The sequence below is a fragment of the Oreochromis aureus genome, linkage group 7 (assembly GCF_013358895.1).
Source record: "Oreochromis aureus strain Israel breed Guangdong linkage group 7, ZZ_aureus, whole genome shotgun sequence".
NCBI classification, from domain to species: Eukaryota; Metazoa; Chordata; class Actinopteri; order Cichliformes; family Cichlidae; genus Oreochromis; species Oreochromis aureus.
Genome location: NC_052948.1, coordinates 54,650,143 through 54,670,788, shown reverse-complemented (window position 1 = coordinate 54,670,788; position 20,646 = coordinate 54,650,143). Strand labels below are relative to the sequence as shown.

The 20,646-nt window shown below is 40.5% G+C and overlaps 1 protein-coding gene across 1 annotated transcript; it reads right to left on the bottom strand.

Annotated features, from left to right (window-relative positions):
- Positions 1–437: 437 nt before the first annotated feature.
- naa25 (N-alpha-acetyltransferase 25, NatB auxiliary subunit) lies at positions 438–15,816 on the bottom strand. The gene is made up of 24 exons (XM_031730758.2): positions 15,733–15,816; positions 14,062–14,147; positions 11,079–11,217; positions 10,881–10,999; positions 10,684–10,758; positions 10,490–10,597; positions 10,064–10,142; positions 9,673–9,784; positions 9,439–9,528; positions 8,128–8,300; positions 7,882–7,994; positions 7,581–7,788; positions 5,398–5,487; positions 5,135–5,315; positions 4,351–4,450; positions 4,106–4,257; positions 3,897–4,022; positions 3,565–3,808; positions 2,378–2,501; positions 2,218–2,283; positions 2,036–2,133; positions 1,832–1,942; positions 1,568–1,708; positions 438–1,058 (listed from the first exon to the last, which is right to left on the bottom strand). The coding sequence occupies exons 1-24, from the start codon at positions 15,788–15,790 to the stop codon at positions 936–938; spliced, it is 2,916 nt and encodes a 971-aa protein (XP_031586618.1). The 5' UTR covers positions 15,791–15,816; the 3' UTR covers positions 438–935.
- Positions 15,817–20,646: the final 4,830 nt, after the last annotated feature.

Below are 20,646 nucleotides of genomic sequence, written 5' to 3'. Positions count from 1 at the left end.
AAAAAACAAAAAACAAAACAAACAAACAAAAAAGCGGCAGACAATAACAATCCCCCATAAAAAAAAGAAAAAACCCAACCCTGGTTAAGTAACTCATTCCAACATTGCTCTTTATAATACTGCAACTACAGAGGTGGTTCCACTTTTAGTGCTAAAGCCACACACACAGGGTACACGAAGCAAAGAAATTAATTTTTTTTTTTTTTTTTTTTTAAAATGACAATGACAATAATTTGTGTATGGGGGAAACATCAGTCTGAAGGCTTCCTGCAGGCGGTCAGGCATCCAAAGAGACACAAAGAGTTCATGAGTTCAATGTAAAATTGTGCCCATTTGCTCTCCAATGTGCTGGAAAAGCAATCCTTCAACTGTGTTTTTCTTTTTTTGTAAATCACCAGAAAATAATAAAGTCAACAATAATAAAAAGGAAACATAACTGACCAACACACAGATAGTGGTTTATTGTGTCTTATATTCTCATTTAGTCACGGAGTTGTGGTTGTTGCTCTTTATTATGTACAATAATTTATTAGATTAGCTGTTCTAAAACTTCATATTCACTAATCTGATCTATATATATATATATTTTTTTTTTTAAAAGGAACATGTCTCTTTTCCTCATTGTTACTTAGAACTGTTGTATAAATTCATGAATTTAATTACAAGCTTATGTGCTATAAGAGTTGCAAATGTTCCAGAGGTGTGTGTTGAAGGAAAAAGAAATAAGAAAAGAAAAAGACATCCAAAAACTCACAAACGCCGAGTGAGAATTTCAAGGTCAGAAATGACTGTGAGCATGGGAGGCTCGGGAACTTTCATCATCAGTGAAGAGGGAAGGATTCATAGGATAGTTGGTGGGCTGACGGTAGATGGTGGTGTGGGACATTTAGGGGTGATGGTCGAGGGCGAGTTATTCTGGACATGCGTGATGGCGTTCATATCTTGAGGTTCTTTATAGTTTCTGTTCTCTTCTTGAGCAGATCTCCCACCTCCTGTAGGGAGCGCAGGTAACTGCTCTGCACCTTGTCCGTAGCAGCTTTCGTAAACGACGCCTCCTCCTGAAACACATGAAAGAGGAGGTGAAACCTTACAGCTGGGTGGGAGATACTACAGTTAAACTTTGGATTTCAGGCTTGAAAAGATTTAAGATCTGTAATATCCAAACCCTGTTATCATGTCTTTCTGCAAATCAAGGCATAAATTCAATCCTAATAGATAATATCTAATGATTAGTAGTTTCAGGCAAGAAGATCCTAGGTTTGAATCCACCATATGGGCGGGGCCTTTCTGCGTCTGTGTCGTTTCTGTCCAGGTATTCCGGCTTCCTCCCACAGTCTTCTAAATTGCCCATATTTATGAATGTGAGTGAATGATTAGTTGTGTTACCCCTGTGACAGACTGACAAACTATCCAGGGAGTATCCTGTCTCTCGTCCTATGGCAGCTGGGACAGGCTGGAGATTTTGTCAGCTACCAAACCTCAGTTTTTAAATGCATAAAATGACTTTTGTTTTGTTTCTATTTAAAAAACAAAAACAAAACAAAAACATCTTTATCTGTGCACTAACCTGTGTGTATCCTTCCAAGGTTAAAGTGGCCAATTTAAGTGCTGTCATGGCAGTCTCTTGGCCCTTTATATGCTCCATGGCCTGTGTCAGCAGGTCTTGCAAGTTCCCTGTCAGCTCCTGGAAGCCACACATCACCACTGGCTGGAAAAGAAAAGACACAACAACAGTGTTCAGGCAAGTAGGTGGACAGCAGAGTATTGTTTATGAGTCCGTATGCAGATACAGTGCACCTAAAAATGGAAGGAGTGAAAGGGGCAACTGTACCAGAGCTGTGTTTGCATCCTTTTTCTTCTTTTTCTTTTTCTGTAAACTTGTCTTTAGTGGTCGAAGGATCTTGGCACAGTAACTAGCCATCCACAGGACTATGCACATGGTCTGAGCAAAATAACATGGTGCATATTATAGACAGCATGAGATTTGGTAGAAAACAAGATGTAAACTGTGTGTGTAGAAGCTGAGATGTTTCACCTCAACAAAGAAGACTAGGTTTTCTAATAAGGACGGCTGGGTTTTTAATTTGCCTTCTTTCATTTCCAATAAATCTCCTTTACATTTATTCAGGATTTCTGTGGACAGAGGAGGAAAACATGAAGTATCCCAGATGTGCAATAACGTTTATTTTTGATAAAGAAAACCATCTAGTGACTCACCTTGAAGCTGAACTACTATTGATTTGAAACCGTTACAGATCTGTGTCTGAAGCTCTGATGACTCATCTAGGAGGGTAAATAAGGAGGAGTGGACAAAAGAAAATCATCAGGCTAAATCCAATAATTTGTTAGTCTTCATGTTACCGTTGTCTCTTCTTACCATGTCCAGCCGTCTCCAGCTCATGTAGGTGGACAGACAACTGCAGGGCTGCAGCCTGACACTGACAGCTTCCACTGGACAAAGCTAGGACCAGACGGGTCGAGGGCGGTCCCAGGAACGGATACTGGAATAACAACATCACCATTACAGCAAAGCACTCCAGTCCGCGCAAATGTACAGCAAACGTCATGTGAAAATATTGATGAAGTAGAGATTCGGTCGAAACTCATCTGACCACTTGGGGTTGGTGTAAATTAGGTTAGTTCCAGTTACCCTGTGCAACATGGATCCAATACATTTGGGGGAGGATGTTAAAATTTATACATGACAATAACTAAAAAAAATCATAAGGAACTTATCAGGTATTCCTGATCAAAGAGTTTCCATTTAAGATCTTTTCACTGCTGACTGGGACACTGTGAGCACACCATCATATGAACGTAGTGGTGAGTTTCCACTCATTGATTAGCGCTGTTCCTGAACACTGACCGAATGCTAACAGGTTTGGGTCAGCATTGGCTTTTAGCTGTGTTGTCTAATTTACTGTGTATGTAATTTGTATTAAAGGGAGTGCGAGGCTGCCATCTTGAATCTGACTCAATCAACTGTATGAAGGCATGTTACTTACACACACAAAAAACGTGGGCCCACAAACAACCTTTCCCACTAATTAACCAGCTGGAGGAGATTTCTTGTTGAAATATTGTGCCTTTGTATTGTTTGATTCTTGAATCTAAAAATAAACTGTTGCCCAACAGTCACGATTTTAAAACTCAAATCGGACAACTCTGGACTAACGCACTGGCTCCTTCCTGGAGAACAGAATACACAATTCATTTTGTGCAATCAGTGATGCATTTTGTGGGCAAATGTGTGGAATAAGAAATAGACAGTTGAAATTCAGACTTTTTTGTGTCTAAAAGAAAAATCCTTCAAATTCGTTAGAATGCATATGCCATCACCTTTCATGTTTAAAAACAATAAATAAATAAAATAATCACTCTTTGCCTTCTCATTCATGTATTGCTATGAAGTGAGCCTTTTTATATCGGACAGAGGAGTCAGTGAGGTTGACTTCAACTCAAATGTATTGGTGTAGTACCAAATAATACAGCCGCCTCAAGGTACTTTATACTAAACAGTAAAGACGCTACAATAACAGAGAAGACTTGCTTGTTTGTGTGTACCTGTATGCGTTTTTCTGCCATCTGAGCTGCTGTCTGTAGAGTCTGGTTCAGCTGGGAGAGCAGGCTGCTGAGAATTGAGGTTTTGTCTCCCACTCCGTTCTCATTGGATATCTCAGAGTTTTGCTGTGAGGGCATATGTCCCAACGCAGCCAATGAGGCGAGGAGGCGAAGGGTTAGAGAACGTATTCTGAGCCACATGGACTCTTCCTCTAGAGACTGACGTCGGTGTTCGTCTGTTAGCTGTCTGTAAACAGAAGAGTAGCACAGGGTTGGATTGGAGACTGTGAGTGAGTACCAGCGTCTCTGTAACCAAAAAAAAAAAGGGACTATACCTGTCTTTAGGATCCCAGCACGTAAAAACAGTTAGGTCTCTGTTGTCCCTCATACTATCCCAGGGGATGTCATCCTCTTCTGCAGACAAAGACATGGCCTTCACACTCTCTTCCAGACTCAAGACACTGCAAAACAGAAAAATACAACATCACAATCAACTATAGATAGAAATCCACAAGTTGATGTAAATTAGTGTGAATATTCTTACATATCAGCCTCAAGGAAGAGGTCGAGCAGCATCCTCTCAGTGCGGACCTGGGCAAAGTGCAGCGACTGGTTTAACCTGTTCCTGAGAGCAATGAACTCTGGGATTTTCTCAAACGCTCCATACTTATATGCCTGGATGATATACTCTGAGGTCTGGCAAAGGAGAGATAAATGAGGAAGGTAGCGTAAGAGCAGGAGATCCAGTAAAAGTCTCTGCAATTAAATCACAAAGAGGGATAGACTTACATCTTTCTGGTTTGAGTGGAAAAACCTGAGGGAGAAATTACAGGACTGGGAGGCTGCAGCAAACTGACCCAGTGACTCAGCATAGCGCGTTAACAGAAAACTGCAAAAATTAAAAAGATGTTTTTAATTAAAGTATCTGAGTCAAAGCTCAGATAATTTCCTTGGGGATTAATAAGGTGTTCTGATTCTGATGAGGGCAAGGACTCACATTCATCCGAAGTACAAAATTAGTCCAAACATTCTTTTACTCCAACTTTTCATTTCATTCAATTTATTCAATTTTATTTTATATAAAATTGAATTGAAGTCAGTTTCCTAACTTAAGGAATACTATAGATGCTATGTTGCAAATGATTGACGCAACTACCAATGAAAGAGAAGTATGCTGTTGACCGACATATGACACGGTAGCAGACATGTTAGACCAGTGGTTCTTAACCTGGGTTCGATCGAACCCTAGGGGTTCAGTGAGTTGGTCTCAGGGGTTCAGCAGAGCCTCCGCCGTGACATGCACGGCTCATTTTGTGCACCAGTAAAAAACATATCTACGTCTTGAATTTGAAAAAAATCATTTTATTTTTCACTAAACAGGGGTTTAGCATATGAAACTGGTGGGGTTCGGTACCTCCAACAAGGTTAAGAACCACTGTGTTAGACAGACGGTTATCTAAGCAACCAGAGCCTAGATAGCCAAGTAGCGACCAACCATCAGCAACAAAGTGTTGTGTGACGAGAAATCTGCTTTCTTTCCATGTTTCACCACAAAAACAAGTTCTGTACTGACCCTATGGTGTCATGCTGTACATGCTTGGCATCCAGGCTTGAGTAAAGGTCCACTACAGGCTCAAATGCTCCCAGTCGACAGTACAGAAGCAGTAACAGCAGCTTGAACTGGGCATTGGAAGGACTGTGAAATAGTCCCTCCTGGAGGAGACCCAAACACTGCCACATCATGTCCTCATCTCCTACAGGCACACAGATACACACATTTAGACACATCACATCACTGAGAGACAGGAAGTTCTGCACTGAAAAAGAAAAACTCACCGGTCTCTGTCCATAAGTCAATGTATACATGAGCGGCCATGAGACAATACATATCAGAAAACTGCAGCTCCGTCTTTAGAGCGTTCTTTCCTGTTGAACAGAGACCGAGAAGTCAGAACAAACAAAAACATGCACAATGAACAGAACAAAAATCTTTAAAAGCGTTAAGTTTTTGTACAGTAAAGTCACCCTACATCACCCTACAGTTCTTAGAATGTTGACTGCAAACCTCCAACAAAGTCTCCCTTATATCTTAAAAAACATGCCCAATATGACCAAGTAAAGTATGCTTGTCTGTAAAAATGAAAATGAAAAATGAAGCCAATGCCCAAGTGCTACACGTTGTAGCAGACAAAGGCACTGTGATGTCACCTACCGGTTAGTGAAGCCCTACTATCTGAAACCTCAAGCTGAGCATTTTTACCTTCACCTTATTAGCTAACCGTAAACTGAGGGACACTATCTGCTCGTTGGCTAACAGCTTATCAATCATAGCAAAGCATACCCTGTGTTTATCTTCCCTTTTTATTCAAATTGGGACCCCAGTCACCCATCACATAGACTCTTCACCCTCCTGCCCTCTGGGAGGCGCTACAGGAGCCTCCGGACTAAGACCACCAGATACCGGAACAGCTTCTTTCCTACAGCTGTCAGACTCCTGAACTCTGCCTCCTGACATCTGACCCACGTTAAACTCATGGACTGAACATACACACACCCACAACCACCTACACACATACACAATGGACAACCGTACCCTCAAACACACAATAATAACATGGACTGAACCACCACTCACAACCACTAGCACTTTATATAGCCTCTGTAGAAATTATCCACATATCTCACTTATCTTAACTGCACTACTGTATAGTTCTGTGTAAATAATCATTCTGTACATACGATAATTTTTAATCCTACAACTGTTCATAACTTGCATAGTTCACATTTCTGTATAACTGTATATCTCATATTTCTGTATAGTTTTTTATTTCATATTCTGTATAGTTTTTTTTTCATATTTATATCCTGTTCATAGCCTGTACATAGCTTGTACTCACTACAGCCTGTACATACTTAGTTATAGAATATTCATAACATACTTCATACCGTGTACATTATAACATACCATAATAGACCCATTTCTGTAATATACTTACATATCTATATTATTGCTAATATATATTGTAATATATCTATATCATGGCTAAAGCACTTCTGGATGGATGCAAACTGCATTTCGTTGCCCTGTACCTGTGACATGTGCAATGACAATAAAGTTGAATTCTATTCTATTCTATAACTTACAAAATGACCTTTAGTTTGTACTCAATATTGGTCACTGAGACCACAAGGTCATCAGAAAATTGTTGCATACGTGTCTATATATTTGGATTTCCTATTGCAAACATCAGAGGAGAGGAGCTCCCTGTTGCTAATTAGAAAGAATACATGTTTGCTTTGCTCTTCAGACCCAAAAGCTACATTCCATCCGTCTAATGGCCACTTTGGGTTGGCTTAAAAAGAAAAACAAAACAAAACAAAACAAAACAAAACCCCCCAACATCTTAAAATGTCTCGTTTTAGTAAAGTAAGTAATACCGATAATTAGCAGATGCACCTGTGGTATCAATTTGAAACTCCTGAAGCTCGTTTCATTTTCAAGTTACTGCATTCATAAACTTAAATGTCCACATTGCCCGCCTACCTCAGCCTTTTACAGCTGTGGAGTAACAAAACATGACAGCAGCTTAAAAAACAAAAACAAAAAAAATAAACAAAAAAATTAAACATCTGACACTTAAAAATTTGAAGTCCATAAATCAATAGATGACATAACGTTACCAGCATCTTTATATTTTACAGTCTATGTCATGCATAATTGCAGTTTTATAACTTTATTGAACACACAAAAATGTATGAAAGCACTTTTATTCCTGGGATGCCTGAGAAAGAAACCCTATTAGTAATTGACTATCGGCACGTTCAACTGGACGCTGCTGTTATCAGAAGAAATGTGCCAGCAAACAAGGGTTGCATTCACACTTTGCTATTGACAACATCACATATCTGTCTGGCTCCACGACAAGATTTCACACCTCTTGGCTGTGGAAAATCTGATGATCCTGAATGAATGTCAATCCTTTTATGGGTCTAAGAATGAATAAAAATGTTGTTCTCACCAAACTTAAGCCCATGATGATAGTGAGCCTTAAGCTCTGTGATAAGATGAAGTTTGCCATCCACGTCGAGGGAATGATGCAGTCCTAGTGCACGGCTTAGCTGACACACACACAAATGCCTCTGCAGCGCTTTGGTGTCCTCTGGAAAAGCAAATCCTTCCTCTTCCTGGTTGCCCAGTGGAACTGCCTCACTCAGACGATTAATGAACTAAAAAGAATTCAAAGACAGAAATATGTTTCACGACCACGCTTTTCATTCTGCAAAAGGCAGTTCCACAGTTCTGCTTTAACTTTCTCTCACCTGAACGTGCTGCTCAGGAGACAGCAGGTGTAGGTATATTTTTAGGTCAGTGATGCAGCAGGGCTTGTCTCCAAACTTGTTGAAGAATTGCACCATTAACTCTAAAGGCTCACCTATTTATGGCCAACCAACAGACTGTCAGACTGAGGCAACAGGACACATAAATACATGCTTATTCAGTATGTGTGTGTGTGTGTGTGTGTGTGTGTGTGTGTGTGTGTGTGTGTGTGTGTGTGTGTGTTTTACCTAGTAGGCTTTCCTCAGGACAGCCTCTTTCTCTCAGTCTGTGCATTAATTCAAGACGAGCCAAGTAAGGCCCTCTGAGTGAGCGGGACTCTTTGCTGTCCTCCCCCTTAATCCTCTCCTCCACAAACCTCACCACCTCAGCCACAGTGTGATGTACTGAACCCTCTGAACAGCTATGTGATGGACAGAAAAAAAACTTCAGAGTGTACAAGAGATAATATTATGAGATATATGAGATAAATTGGACATATATAATATTATATAATGTCTAATTTGTTAAAAAAATATCCTCTGTAAAGTTTGGAGAACAGCACAGCAGCAGGTCATAGGCATAAGGTGTTCCACATCTTGTTTGTCTTGCTGAAGGGTGTGTGTATTTTTTAAATTAATAATTCATTTAATAATTAACACATGGCTTTCAGCAACTAGTAGGGATTTTGAAGGTTAAATAGGAGGAAGACCTTGCTGAAGGGACTTTTCACCATAAGGTTGGGCGATTGGACGAATATATCGACGATAGGTTGAGCTTTCCGCTGATCGTTTTTACAAGAGTGATTTATTTATTTATTTGCACATGGGTAAGTTTGCTGATAATGTTGGTTGAAGCTAAGAGAAGCAGCTGTGAACAGATGCACCCTCCTCAGAGTGCGCTCAAATGCAGCGATTCATTTACTCTAACTCATAACAGAAAAAAAGAAAGGCAGTAGCCTATGTTCAGAAAAACACAAAAATATTTTATTTAAATAAAAAAAACACAATGGTGGGGAGGGAAACAAAGAGAAACTGGTTTCTTTTTTCCACGATAACAGTGTTTACAGGCTGTTCCAGTGTTTATCGGTCTTACACAATCGACCAAACAACAGAAAATTAAAAAGTTAAAAATCAAAATGTCTCTTTCAAACATAAAAACAACAAACAAAAAAACCCCTCCAACGCAATGTTGAGTCTTCTGTGCGATTTGGGGCATCTCAAATATATAAATGAATAATCCAAAAAGTAGCTATATTAATACTGAAACAAACAAGAAAGTAAAATATTCCTTCCAAACAAGACTTACAAATTCTAAACGCGCAAATCAGTCCGTGCATGATTACACTGCTCCTCCCATCAAAAAGTCAGCGCATGCACGAATATATCGCTTCCAATAATCGTTGGTTATCGGACTGATGATTTCTGGTTGGAAAATTTTTTACACATTGCCCAACCTTATTTAACCATCATGTGTGGGTTTTGTTAAAGTAAGGGAATGGATGCAGAGTTCACACAGATGGAAATCTTTATGCATTCAAAATCAAACACCTATGTACTCACTGTTCTCCTTCTTCTGGCGGGCTCCACGACTGATCCACCAAGTGAAAGAGAGAGTCAAAGTAAGCTGGGTAGAACTGCCAATCATCAGGACTGCAAAGAAACACATTTTTTTTTTTGTTGTTGTTGGCTGATATCTGTACTCCATCAGACGTGATGTGCATCGACTGATGCCATGTTCTGATCAGTTATTGGTCTTGGACAGCTTGTGCACTGTTAAGATAAAAGCTCACTCACTTTTTAAGTAGCAGTTTGTGGGCCAAAGCGTTGCACTCTGGCCAGCGTTGCAGTCGCTTGTACAGCATCATACACTTGTTTTCTCTGCTCTGCAGCTCACTGGTCAGCTTCTCTGTGCAAAAATATACCAGTATTAGCTGAAGAGGAATTTCAGAATGCACAGCATCAGATTTATAAGCCATGCATGCCACATTACTTCAAACTATCCCCGTTATTTTATTGACAATGCTGTTTAACACTTTATTTACTCACTACAGCTTACTTTAAATATAAATAACTTTTTCTTCTTCCACTGCCAAACATGACTGATACTATTTCAAAGTGTTAATGTCACATGGTTAGTTTAAGAAAGTGTGTGTGTGTTTATGAGTGTGTGTGGGGATCTACCTACCCCCAAGTGGGCCCCGGATCACTTCAAGGGCCTCTACACATTTCCCCAAGCGCTCTAGGATCATAAAATACAGTTGCACCTACAGAACACAAGTGTTAAAGTGAAAAAGTAAGAACTGTGCAATATTCTAACATTTGTATTTTCATCTTAAACATGTGTAACGAGCAGTTAACACCAAAGTGCAGAATTCAGTTTTTTTTCTGGCAATTAATATGCCATGGGTTTCATTTAGTAAAAGTTTTTTTTAATGCCAACCTGACAACTGTAACTTAAAATATAAGACTCTCTCAGCTGTCAATGAAAATCCAAAGGAAATTCTGAATTTTAAAAAACAAGTTGAGCAACTGGGATTTTGCCAGAATCCTGCTGTCCATTTAAGTTGGTGTCCATTGTCTTAATACTGGTTGATAAAGCCAACATACTCACCTCTGCTTCTGCTTCAATCTTCTCCTCCTTGACCATTTTTTCCACCATGCGTTCAGCCAGAGGCAGGAACATGGTCTGAGCCAACTTTTCATCTTGGGCTGAGATTGCCTTAGAAACAAGCACACAGTACTTTTACTGTCTGTTACCAATCATTCTAATATTTCAGCATTCATGTTATAAAAGCTTTCCTGTACCTGCATCACAAGACTCATGACCGACCAGAAGTAATAGGGATTCTTGGGGACAATTTTATACAAGGCCATTCCTGCCTGTAAATAGGAGGATGTAGCCATTAATACATTAATTCTGCTTCTAAATCACTGGAATTAATTTTCAGGGGAGCCCAAAAACCTGCTTGTTGCTCATATGTGCTCTCTTTGAGCTGTCTCACCTGCTGCATCTTTTTGTATTCTCCCACACGAGCGTACGCCATGAAGAGGTGAGAGTGATACTCTTCGCTTAGAGGAACCTTCTTCACTGCAGCCTCATACAGCTTGGTGACCAACTCAGCTGTGGACAACACACACATATTCAATATTCAGTCACCCAATGTTAATACCAGCTTTCATGTGTGTGCATATATACTCACGACGATGCATCTCTCTGTATAGTATAGTCAGAGCTTGAAGTGAGTTGTCATCAGTGGGCTCGAGAGTGGCCACTTCCTGGGCTAAAGTGAAAGCTTCATCCTGCTTTCCGGTCCTCTGAAGGCCAATCGCCTTCAGGACCTGGAGGAAGCAGAAAAGACTCAGTTATGAAACTGAATGAGAAAGAAAAGGCAAAAAAAGAAAAAAAGAAAAAGATAACCATTACAGATTTCATTGGCACGAATAAAATGGCAAGTCATTGCAGAGGGTTTTAGTTACTGCTAGAAGCAGAATGGCAACCCAAACAAAGGTTTTCTACAAGAGAGTTCCAAAGACAAGGATGCACTAAGAACCTAAAACCTTCTGATGTCAAAAACAGTTTCCAAAAACAGTATAAACGAATTACATTTCTGTTGTGTTGATAATTTTAGAGCTCAACCTGTAGCACTGCAGCAGTGGTCCACTTGTAGTCCAGTGTGCCTTAAGCATGAATTTACAGTACTGCAATGATACTCTGCCACTTTGGCTGATGATTGACTGATTGCTTGCAGTCTGGGAACGGCCGATCTGACTGCAGAGCTCCTTCATTGATGGAGGCAGTGTACAAAGTATGTAATATAAGTGATGGTGATACAGCTTCAACTCCAGGATGAAACCTGGAAGTTCTCCCTGCTTCTGCCTTCACTTGGGAATTGGATCAACCCAGAATCAGTCTCTTCCTTTTCTTTTTTAAGAAACATCAGAACCTTCTCATGATCGCTTGATGCTGACTTCATTTTTTGTCAGGGTGAGTTTTCAACTTAAAAGCAAAGCTTTTAGTGTTTATATATGTTATGCAACAAGTTCGTATCTGAATTTCCTGTTGCTTTTTCGCAACGGTGTGAAATGGCCTTAACTGTTACTTTGCTACAGGCTGCAAAAAAATAGCGAATGCTAACATCTTTATGCTTTTGTTGTTTTAGAAACTAATTTTGAGATGCCACTGTGTGATTATGACTGGATACCACTGTCACACCTTGGACATACAGAAGTCGTTTGATCATTTAAACAACATACACACGCACACGCGTCAGAGCCCTGGAGAAAAACAATGCTGAGGGACAACAATGAACTGTGGAAACTTGACGGGCTGACCCAACACAAATACTGGATGTCTGTTACTGTGTGTTCAAACGGACTTCAAAAAGAGTATAACAGGAATAAACGCTCGGCCGTCGGGTCTCCTGCCTTCTGTGTTTTCAACAGAGTATTACTGAGGAGTTAGAACCAACAGAGTCTCGTGCAGGTCTACATCCTTAGCAATGTTATTTTATTGAATGAGCCACATTGCTCCTATTGGCTGCCTCTCTCTGTCACTCACAGACCTCTTCTTGAAAGGGGCGAGTGCAGTAGCATTTAAAGCTACAGACACACACTAAAACAAAAAAGCAAAAACCAAATAAACTGGGGTATTCAGGCATGGTCCAAAAAATTGTGTGGTATTTAGTGCTGAAACTTGTAATATACATTCTGAGAACATGTGGGAACAACAATAACATGTCCCGAAGTTGTAAGATATAGGAGCTTAACTCCCAAGATGGGAGAAAAAGTCACTCTAATGAGTCTGACCTACTCAGTCGTCATTTATCAGTTTTAAAAGTTTCTTACCAAGTCAGGAATCCTACCAATTTTTACATGTTATATTAAAAAGTAATTATTTTGTTGTAACTTGGCATCAATACAGTGAGAGTAACTAAAAATAAACATGGATCAAACCAGTAAGACAGTTTATTTTGGTGATCTGCAGCGGAGAAGAAAGTCAACTTCAAATTTTCAAACTGTTAGACATTTAAAGTGTTACCACAGTGAGAGTTAGCTGAGTTAACTGAGAGAGTTAGCTCTCACTGTGGGACTGATATTCCAGAGTGTCTATAATCCCAAGATTAGCAAACTCAGTTTTCACTAACACTGGGATTATACTTTCTACATCCTTGAATTTCATTAGACGGCAAGTGTGAGTGTCCATATCAATGTTTTTTGAGACTGTGCAAACTGCTCCAAGAATTTACATTACAATAATAATAATAATAATAATAATAATGATAATAATAATACTGCATTGGATTTATATAGCGCTTTTCAAGGCACCCAAAGCACTTTAGGCAAGCTACGGTTGTAGCCACAGCTGCCCTGGGGCAGACTGACAGAAGCGAGGCTGCCATATCGCGCCATCGGCCCCTCTGGCCAACACCAGTAGGCGGTAGGGTAAAGTGTCTTGCCCAAGGACACAACGACCAGGACAGAGAGGCCGGGGATCGAATCGGCGACCTTCCGGTTACAGGTGCCCTTCCCAACCCCCTGAGCCACGGTCGCCCCACAATGCACCAAATATACATGCACTCTAGACCGGGGGCTTCAAAAAAGCTTTACAAGTATGACTACTCAGCTATCAGGTTTCCAGCGGGCTTCGTCTGCAAAGAAGTATAATGGAGGCCCAAATCTGCCTTTTGGACCATGCCCACTTTATTAAGAGAAAAAAAGGGGACAAACTGAACAGCAGTTTGGGAGAATGGCACAGCCCACTCCTGAGACATGCTGAACTGACAAGTGTACCTCTGACCTGCGACTTTAAGGCAGCTGTCCAGTCCTACTGCAAATCTCTAATAGTGTGCATGAATATTGCGCTTTACAGGTGCTAGATGTGCATGAATCCACTGGATTATCGCAACACCTGTAACTAGCACTGAAATTCAAGCCTTAGCAAAACCTTGACCTCTTCATATTTTGGGACTTCAAATAATGTGATTATTAGAGCAGATGAGCACTGACACTGAAATTTTATAAAATATACTGTTTTTTAATACAAAAGCTCCATTGACCTACAGACCTGTACAGGTTCCAAAAAGTATTGTGCACTTTATTACACTCTTGCAACAGTGGAGGAACCCTCACAGAACACCAACAGAGCTCAACACTTTCAGCATGAACAGTCATTTAGTCACCCACCTTGGCACAGTGCAGGTCCTTATGTTTCTTCAGCAGTTTATCTGCCTGTTGTATCGCCATTTTATTATTGCCATTGTCAAGGTAATCTGGAAAGCACAAGAACAACATCGCTTTTATTTAATATTTATTTGAGGAATTGACAAAGTAATTCAGAAACTATTTTGGTTTTGGATTCATTTTTTTTTTCTGTTTTCTAAGCAAAAATATCAGAGTGGGCCCAGCTTATCAGGGTTCGTGTTGGAGAGCAGGATAGTATTTTTAAGGGTTTGGAATGCTGTTTAAACAAAATTAGAAATTTTACCATATTAATCTGGGCTACAGATGCTTTCACATCTAACTGACCTGTTAAAATGATCTGCAGATAATGCCAGTAAATCTTTCACTATAATTAAATACAGCTTATCTTAGTGAATGGTTAAAGTATGTGGCTTCAGACATAGACAAGAGATACCTCAGTACAGCTGAGTGCCAAAATTAACCGTTCCAGACAGCAGTGTGATTATGTCATGTCTATTCTCTTGGTTTAAACTATCATCACAGGAGGGAAAAGCTGCCAAATCCTACAGAAACCAGGGGAACCCTGAGGTGTACTTAAGACCCGGTACTGATCAAGTTTCAGCTCTAAGCTGCAGTGAAACTGCAATAACTACATTACAGAGGAGTTTAGGTTACTGTGGAGAGGTACTTGTAGTTGAAGCTTCACTCCCAAAGTAACACACCGGGGGGCGGAGGGGGGGGCAAAAATCCCCCGCGCGCACACGCACACATATATATGTGTATACTTATATATACATATAAAACAATGCGTATTTTCGGTTTGTAGATCTGATTTGAAATACTGTTTATTTTCCATCAGTGCAACACTAGCAGTAAAACAAATTAAAACAGCTGCAAAACTGGTGTGAACTGTTTTAATTTCCCCTCACGGAACAACACCAACAAGTCCATTATTTCCGTTATTCATCACCACTGTTACTGAAAGGTCCACGAGCTGACAGCTGCATGCCAGCTAGCTAGCTAGCAAGCGTTACATCTCAACCGCTAGAGTTAGCTTGAAGCATTGTCCATAAACTACTAAACCCAAATTTAGCTGGGAGCTAACAGTGGAACCTTCAGTCAGCTACAAAACAGCTAAAGCGTCACAGTGGCGTTAATCGCAAAGGAAATATATGTCCGACAGAGAAAGCCAACTTGCATCAACGAACAACTTTTCTTTTTGTCAACCTGCAGCATGTGCAGGAGCTTATTGATTGACTGCAGCTTAGCTGACACACTAGCAAGCTAAGCTACGCTGTTAAATAGCGCCCATTAGCCAGAGGAGAAAGCACTTCGACTTTGAGAACGAGTCAAACCGAACGCCAAATAATGTCTGCACGTTTCAAGGCAACAACACCACCGAGAATCTCTATAGATTTAAAAGGGACAGGCTGTTTCATTCAGAGACCCGCCACTGGAGATGTGTTCTACCCCGGCTTGGTTGAAAACCGGGTAAGGTGCACTGTCATTGGGCGCTGCGGGCAGCAGAGTCCGTGGCTGCAGCTGGAGGGGCCGCATCGCTGCCCCACGACTCCAGCAGCCTCTAGTTTAAACATATTCCCCAGGACAGGGCACAGCTGTGTTTACCGAACCTCCACACACAAAGAAATGTGTAACTTTCCATTGAAAACTTACCGTATATAGGTCTGAGCCTCCTGTCGTTTGGATCTTGCACATGGCCTCTCGCCGCCATGGTGTAGTTTACCTGCTGAGTAGATGTTCACGCATGCGTATTCGAAGCGGCCTCAGGAAAGACTAAAGGATTTTATTTCTCGCTGAAAATGCAAAAGTATTGTCCATTATTGTCAGGATGAAACCTGTCTCATGTTTTGACTTTAAACCCACAATAATACAATATGAAAAACAGACTGCTAGCTAACGATAAAAAATTTACTTAATAACCAAGGAAAGTAGTTTTAAAATAGTTCGTGTATTTGTGGCAGATTAAATGTTTCGCTATCCAGATAGATAAAAAAGAATTGTAAATATTTAGCTGTGTTTATCACCTAATAAGTTTTTATTTTAAACAGTTAGGTTGTGACTCAAAAGAAAGCTAATTCGGGGCCACAAATTGTAGTAAGACTGGCTGTTTTACTAATAATTCTGATTTAGTCAAAGCCCGGCTTTTAAGATTTTAGATCATAATTACAAGTTAAAAAACTGAAACGTATTCAATCAAAGCTCAGCGTTAACAGATAAAAAGCACAAAAGCAAAGCCAGCATTTTTTACTATAATTTTTGTAAGAGATTACAGGATGACCCTTGTAATTTTATATATTTTAAATTATTATTTAAAATATATAAAATATAAGCTGAATACTCAAGAACAGAGTAAAACATTATAGGTAAAATAAAACCATATTCTTATTTCAGCCGCTAGGGGTCGCCCCAATAGATCATCTGTCTCTCTACTACCCATTCATCACCTTCTGTCATACCAAACTTCCGCATTTCCTCCTTCACTACATCTATTAATCCTCTCTGTTGTCTTCCTCTTTTCCTCCTGCTTGGCTGGTTGATCTTTTTTGTTTGTATATTTGGTTTCTGCTTGTTTTTCCACCAAGCAGTCACATACTATAACATTCAGGCATCAATTTAACACAATAACATAAACTCATCCCAAAAGGTTGATTCTGATCATCTGGACGTAGTGTTTTCAGTGGGAGAAACATTTCGTTACTCATCCAACTGACTTCTTCAGTCTCAGCTGACTGCAGGTTTCCGCAACCTTATAAACAGTACATTTGCACAATAACTGAACCTAGCCGCATGAAAGAACAATGGGCTGTCAGGTCAGTTCCTTGATCATTAATATGCAAATTGTCATGACCATTGATCAACAACCACTGATCAAAGCCCACTGATCAATGGCCATGAGTACCATTCACAGAGAGTTGGGGAATGGCTGCACTCACATCACTGTAAAGATGTACCCTCAGTCGCCTCCTCGATTTGGAGATGGTCTTTCCCTTTTCACGTAAATGGTCTCCTTGAATCCCCGCTCAAACCAGTGTTCCTCCCTGTCCAGGATGTCTACATCCTCATCATTGAAAGTGTCCACTGGCCTGTAGGTGTAAATAGACTGCGGAGTCCTGGCCTGACAAGTTAGCTCTTCTGTGTTGTGCCATTCGCGTTGCCAGAGGTTGTTTGGTTTCCCCGATGTATGAATCATGGCAATCCTCCTGACACTTAACAGCGTACACTACATTACTCTGTTTGTGTCGGGGGACCCAATCCTTAGGGTGGATGAATTTTTGGCGCATCGTGTTTTGGGGTTTAAAAGCCACAGAGACGTGGTGTTTAGAAAAAATGTGTATCAACTGTTCCAATACTCCTGCCACATACAGGATCACTAAGGGTTTTCACTTAGGCAGCAGCTGTCCTTCTCTCCTGGAGAAGCTAGAGCTTTCTTTAGGTGCCTTCCTAGCTTTGACAAATGTCCATTTGGGATAACCACATTTACACATTTACAATGTATGTTGAAGGGATATTACTGCCCTCTGTTGGTGGGTCTGTGCATTACACTCAATAAAAGGATTTCGTTAAAAACATCAGGTTATGGGCCCAGAGGTCGCAAAAGGACGCTGCTAACACGTTTTTTTGGGGAGTCATAAACAGCGTTGTGGGATTCACAATGGAAGATAGACTGTTTATTGACAAGCTGAGCGGACCGGAGAATTGGGCAACGTGGAAATTTCAACTGGAGCACCTGTTGAAGGCAAAAGGACTGTGGGGTATGGTACAGGAGACGGAGCAGTTAGCTGTGGATGCTAATCCCCAAGCACGAGCTGAATTTGAACGGAAGAAGGAAAAGGCATTTTCAGTGCTGGTACTGAATCGAAGTACACCCCAACTGTACTTGATAACAAACTGTAAGACCCCCAAAGAAGCATGGGAGATGCTAAAAGCACAGTTTGAAAGAGATAATGTTGCTAACAAGTTATTTCTGAAGAAGAAGTACTTCCGGTGTGAAATGAAGGAAGGAGAACATCTCAATGATCATTTAAAAAGAATGAAGGAACTTACTGATCAGCTAGGGGCAATAGGTTCTGTAATTGAAGGGGAAAATCAAATTATCACCCTTCTAGTTAGTTTGCCACCCAGCTATGCAACTGTTGTTACTGCTTTGGAGACAAAGATGGACAGTCTGACACTACAGTTTGTTCAACAAGCCTTGATAAATGAGGAACAAAAGCGACTGCTTACTGACAACACAACTGTGTCCAGTAGTGTATCAGCTATGTCATCTCAGATGCATAGAAATGAGCAGAGTGGATCAAAAACAGTGGGAGCAAACAGCTCCGACTCATGGAGATGTTACAAATGTGGGAAGGAAGGACATATCAAGCGTGATTGTCCAAAAAAAGAAATATAAAGCCCACAAGGCTAAAAGCGTGGTGTATAAGGACAAAGAGGACTCATATGAGGGAGCTTTTGTTGTAAATGAGTCATGTAAAAGTGATGCACAGCAAGAAGAATGGTTAATTGATTCAGCAGCGTCAAAACACATGACATGGAATAAAGAAGCACTGCAAAACTACCAAGAGTTTTCAGAACCACAAACAGTGAAACTCGGTGATGGCAGAGGAGTTGAGGCTTTAGGTCTGGGCAACATAACAATGAAAATGTCATTCAGAGTTAGTGATGGGAAAGATGTCACAATGTATAATGTGCTGTATGTTCCCAAATTATCAATGAACCTTTTCTCAGTGGGAGCTGCTGCCGAGAAGGGAAACACAGTGAAGTTCAAAAGGACTCATTGCTACATAAGAGGAACGAATGGAGCTCTCCATGGAATGGGAACACAAAGATCTGACGGATTGTATCAGCTGGATATCGAGGGAAACTGCACAACTCGTCATGGAGCGTCAAGTGCATCAGTTCCGGCAAGTATGTGGCATCAGCGCCTAGGTCACACTACAAATCTGAAAAAACTCAAAAACTTACTAAAAGGAGTTAGCTTTACAAAAGAAGAGGAGGACATTTTTTGTGAAGCTTGTGTTGAGGGCAAATTATCTAGAAAGCCTTACAAATCAGTGGAAGAAATACGATCAAAACGCAAGTTGCAATTAGTGCATAGTGACGTTTGTGGTCCTTTTCAAACTGAGTCACTAGGAGGAAAAAAGTACTGTGTAACTTTCATTGACGACTACTCCAGATGTTGTAAAGTGTATTTCATAAGAGAAAAAACAGAAGTCCTGAGCAAGTTCAAAGAGTTTGAAAGAACCTTCTCAAATGAATGTGGACAGGGAGTAATAAGACTCAGAACTGACAATGGTGGGGAATACACATCTAAAGAGTTTCAAGAATATTTGAAAGCTCAAGTCATCCACCATGAAATGACTGTACCACATACACCGCAGCAAAATGGTGTTGCAGAGAGAAAAAACAGAACTCTAGTGGAATCAGCTAGAAGTATACTGTCACATACAAAGTTGCCAAACACATACTGGGCAGAAGCTGTTGCTACTGCAGCTTACATACAGAATAGGCTCCCAACATCTGCTTTAAAGAACGAAACACCCTATCAGAGATGGTATGAAAAAAAAACAGACATTAGCCATATGAAAGTATTTGGATGTGTTGCTTATGCTCATGTTCCAGACACAGAGAGAAAGAAGCTGGACAAAAAGGCAGTGAAAGTTCGTTTCCTGGGATATGCAACCAATGCAAAAGGCTACCAAATGTGGGATGAGGAAAAAAAGAAAAATACTGATTCAACGAGATGTGGTCTTCAATGAAACAGATTTTAAATGCAAACAAAGTGAAAATGTTTGGGGAATGAAGTGACACTACACACAGGTGAAAGACAAACAAGTACTGAGGAGGCTGTCGCCAATGAGGCTGCAAAAGGAGATCAGCGGATCAGAAGACCTCCAAAGAGATATGGATTTGAGGAGTTTGCTGACGTAGTTACAGTTGACCGTTATGCAAACATCTGTTGTGTCACAGAACCAAATACACTGGAAGAGGCTATGTCAAGTCCAAATGCAAAGGAGTGGAAAGAAGCAGCTGATTTGGAATATGAGTCACTGCTGGAAAATTTGAAAGGAACTCTAAACCTGGGACTCAAATATCAAAGGACAGAAACAGGAACCTTGGTTGGGTATTCAGATGCTGATTGGGCAAGTGATCAGGACGATCGACATTCTACAACTGGAAACATCTTTCTACTTGCAGGAGGTGCAGTCAGTTGGCTTAGCAAGAAACAAGCAACAGTTGCACTTTCAACTGCAGAGGCTGAGTATATTGCTTTGAGCCAAGCTGCACAAGAAGGAATTTGGTTAAGACGACTACTAACTGAGCTTGGAATGGAGACCACAGCAACAGTGATTCTGGAGGACAATCAAGGAGCAATTGCAATCGCAAAAAATCCAATTGATCATGCAAGAACAAAGCACATAGACATTTGTTACCACTACATTCGTGAATGTGTGCAAAATGGACAAATCCAGCTGAAGTATTGCTGTACAGAAAAGATGAAGGCTGACATCTTAATCAAACCACTGCCTAGACAAAAGTTTGAGTATCTTAGAGAGAAGATTGGAC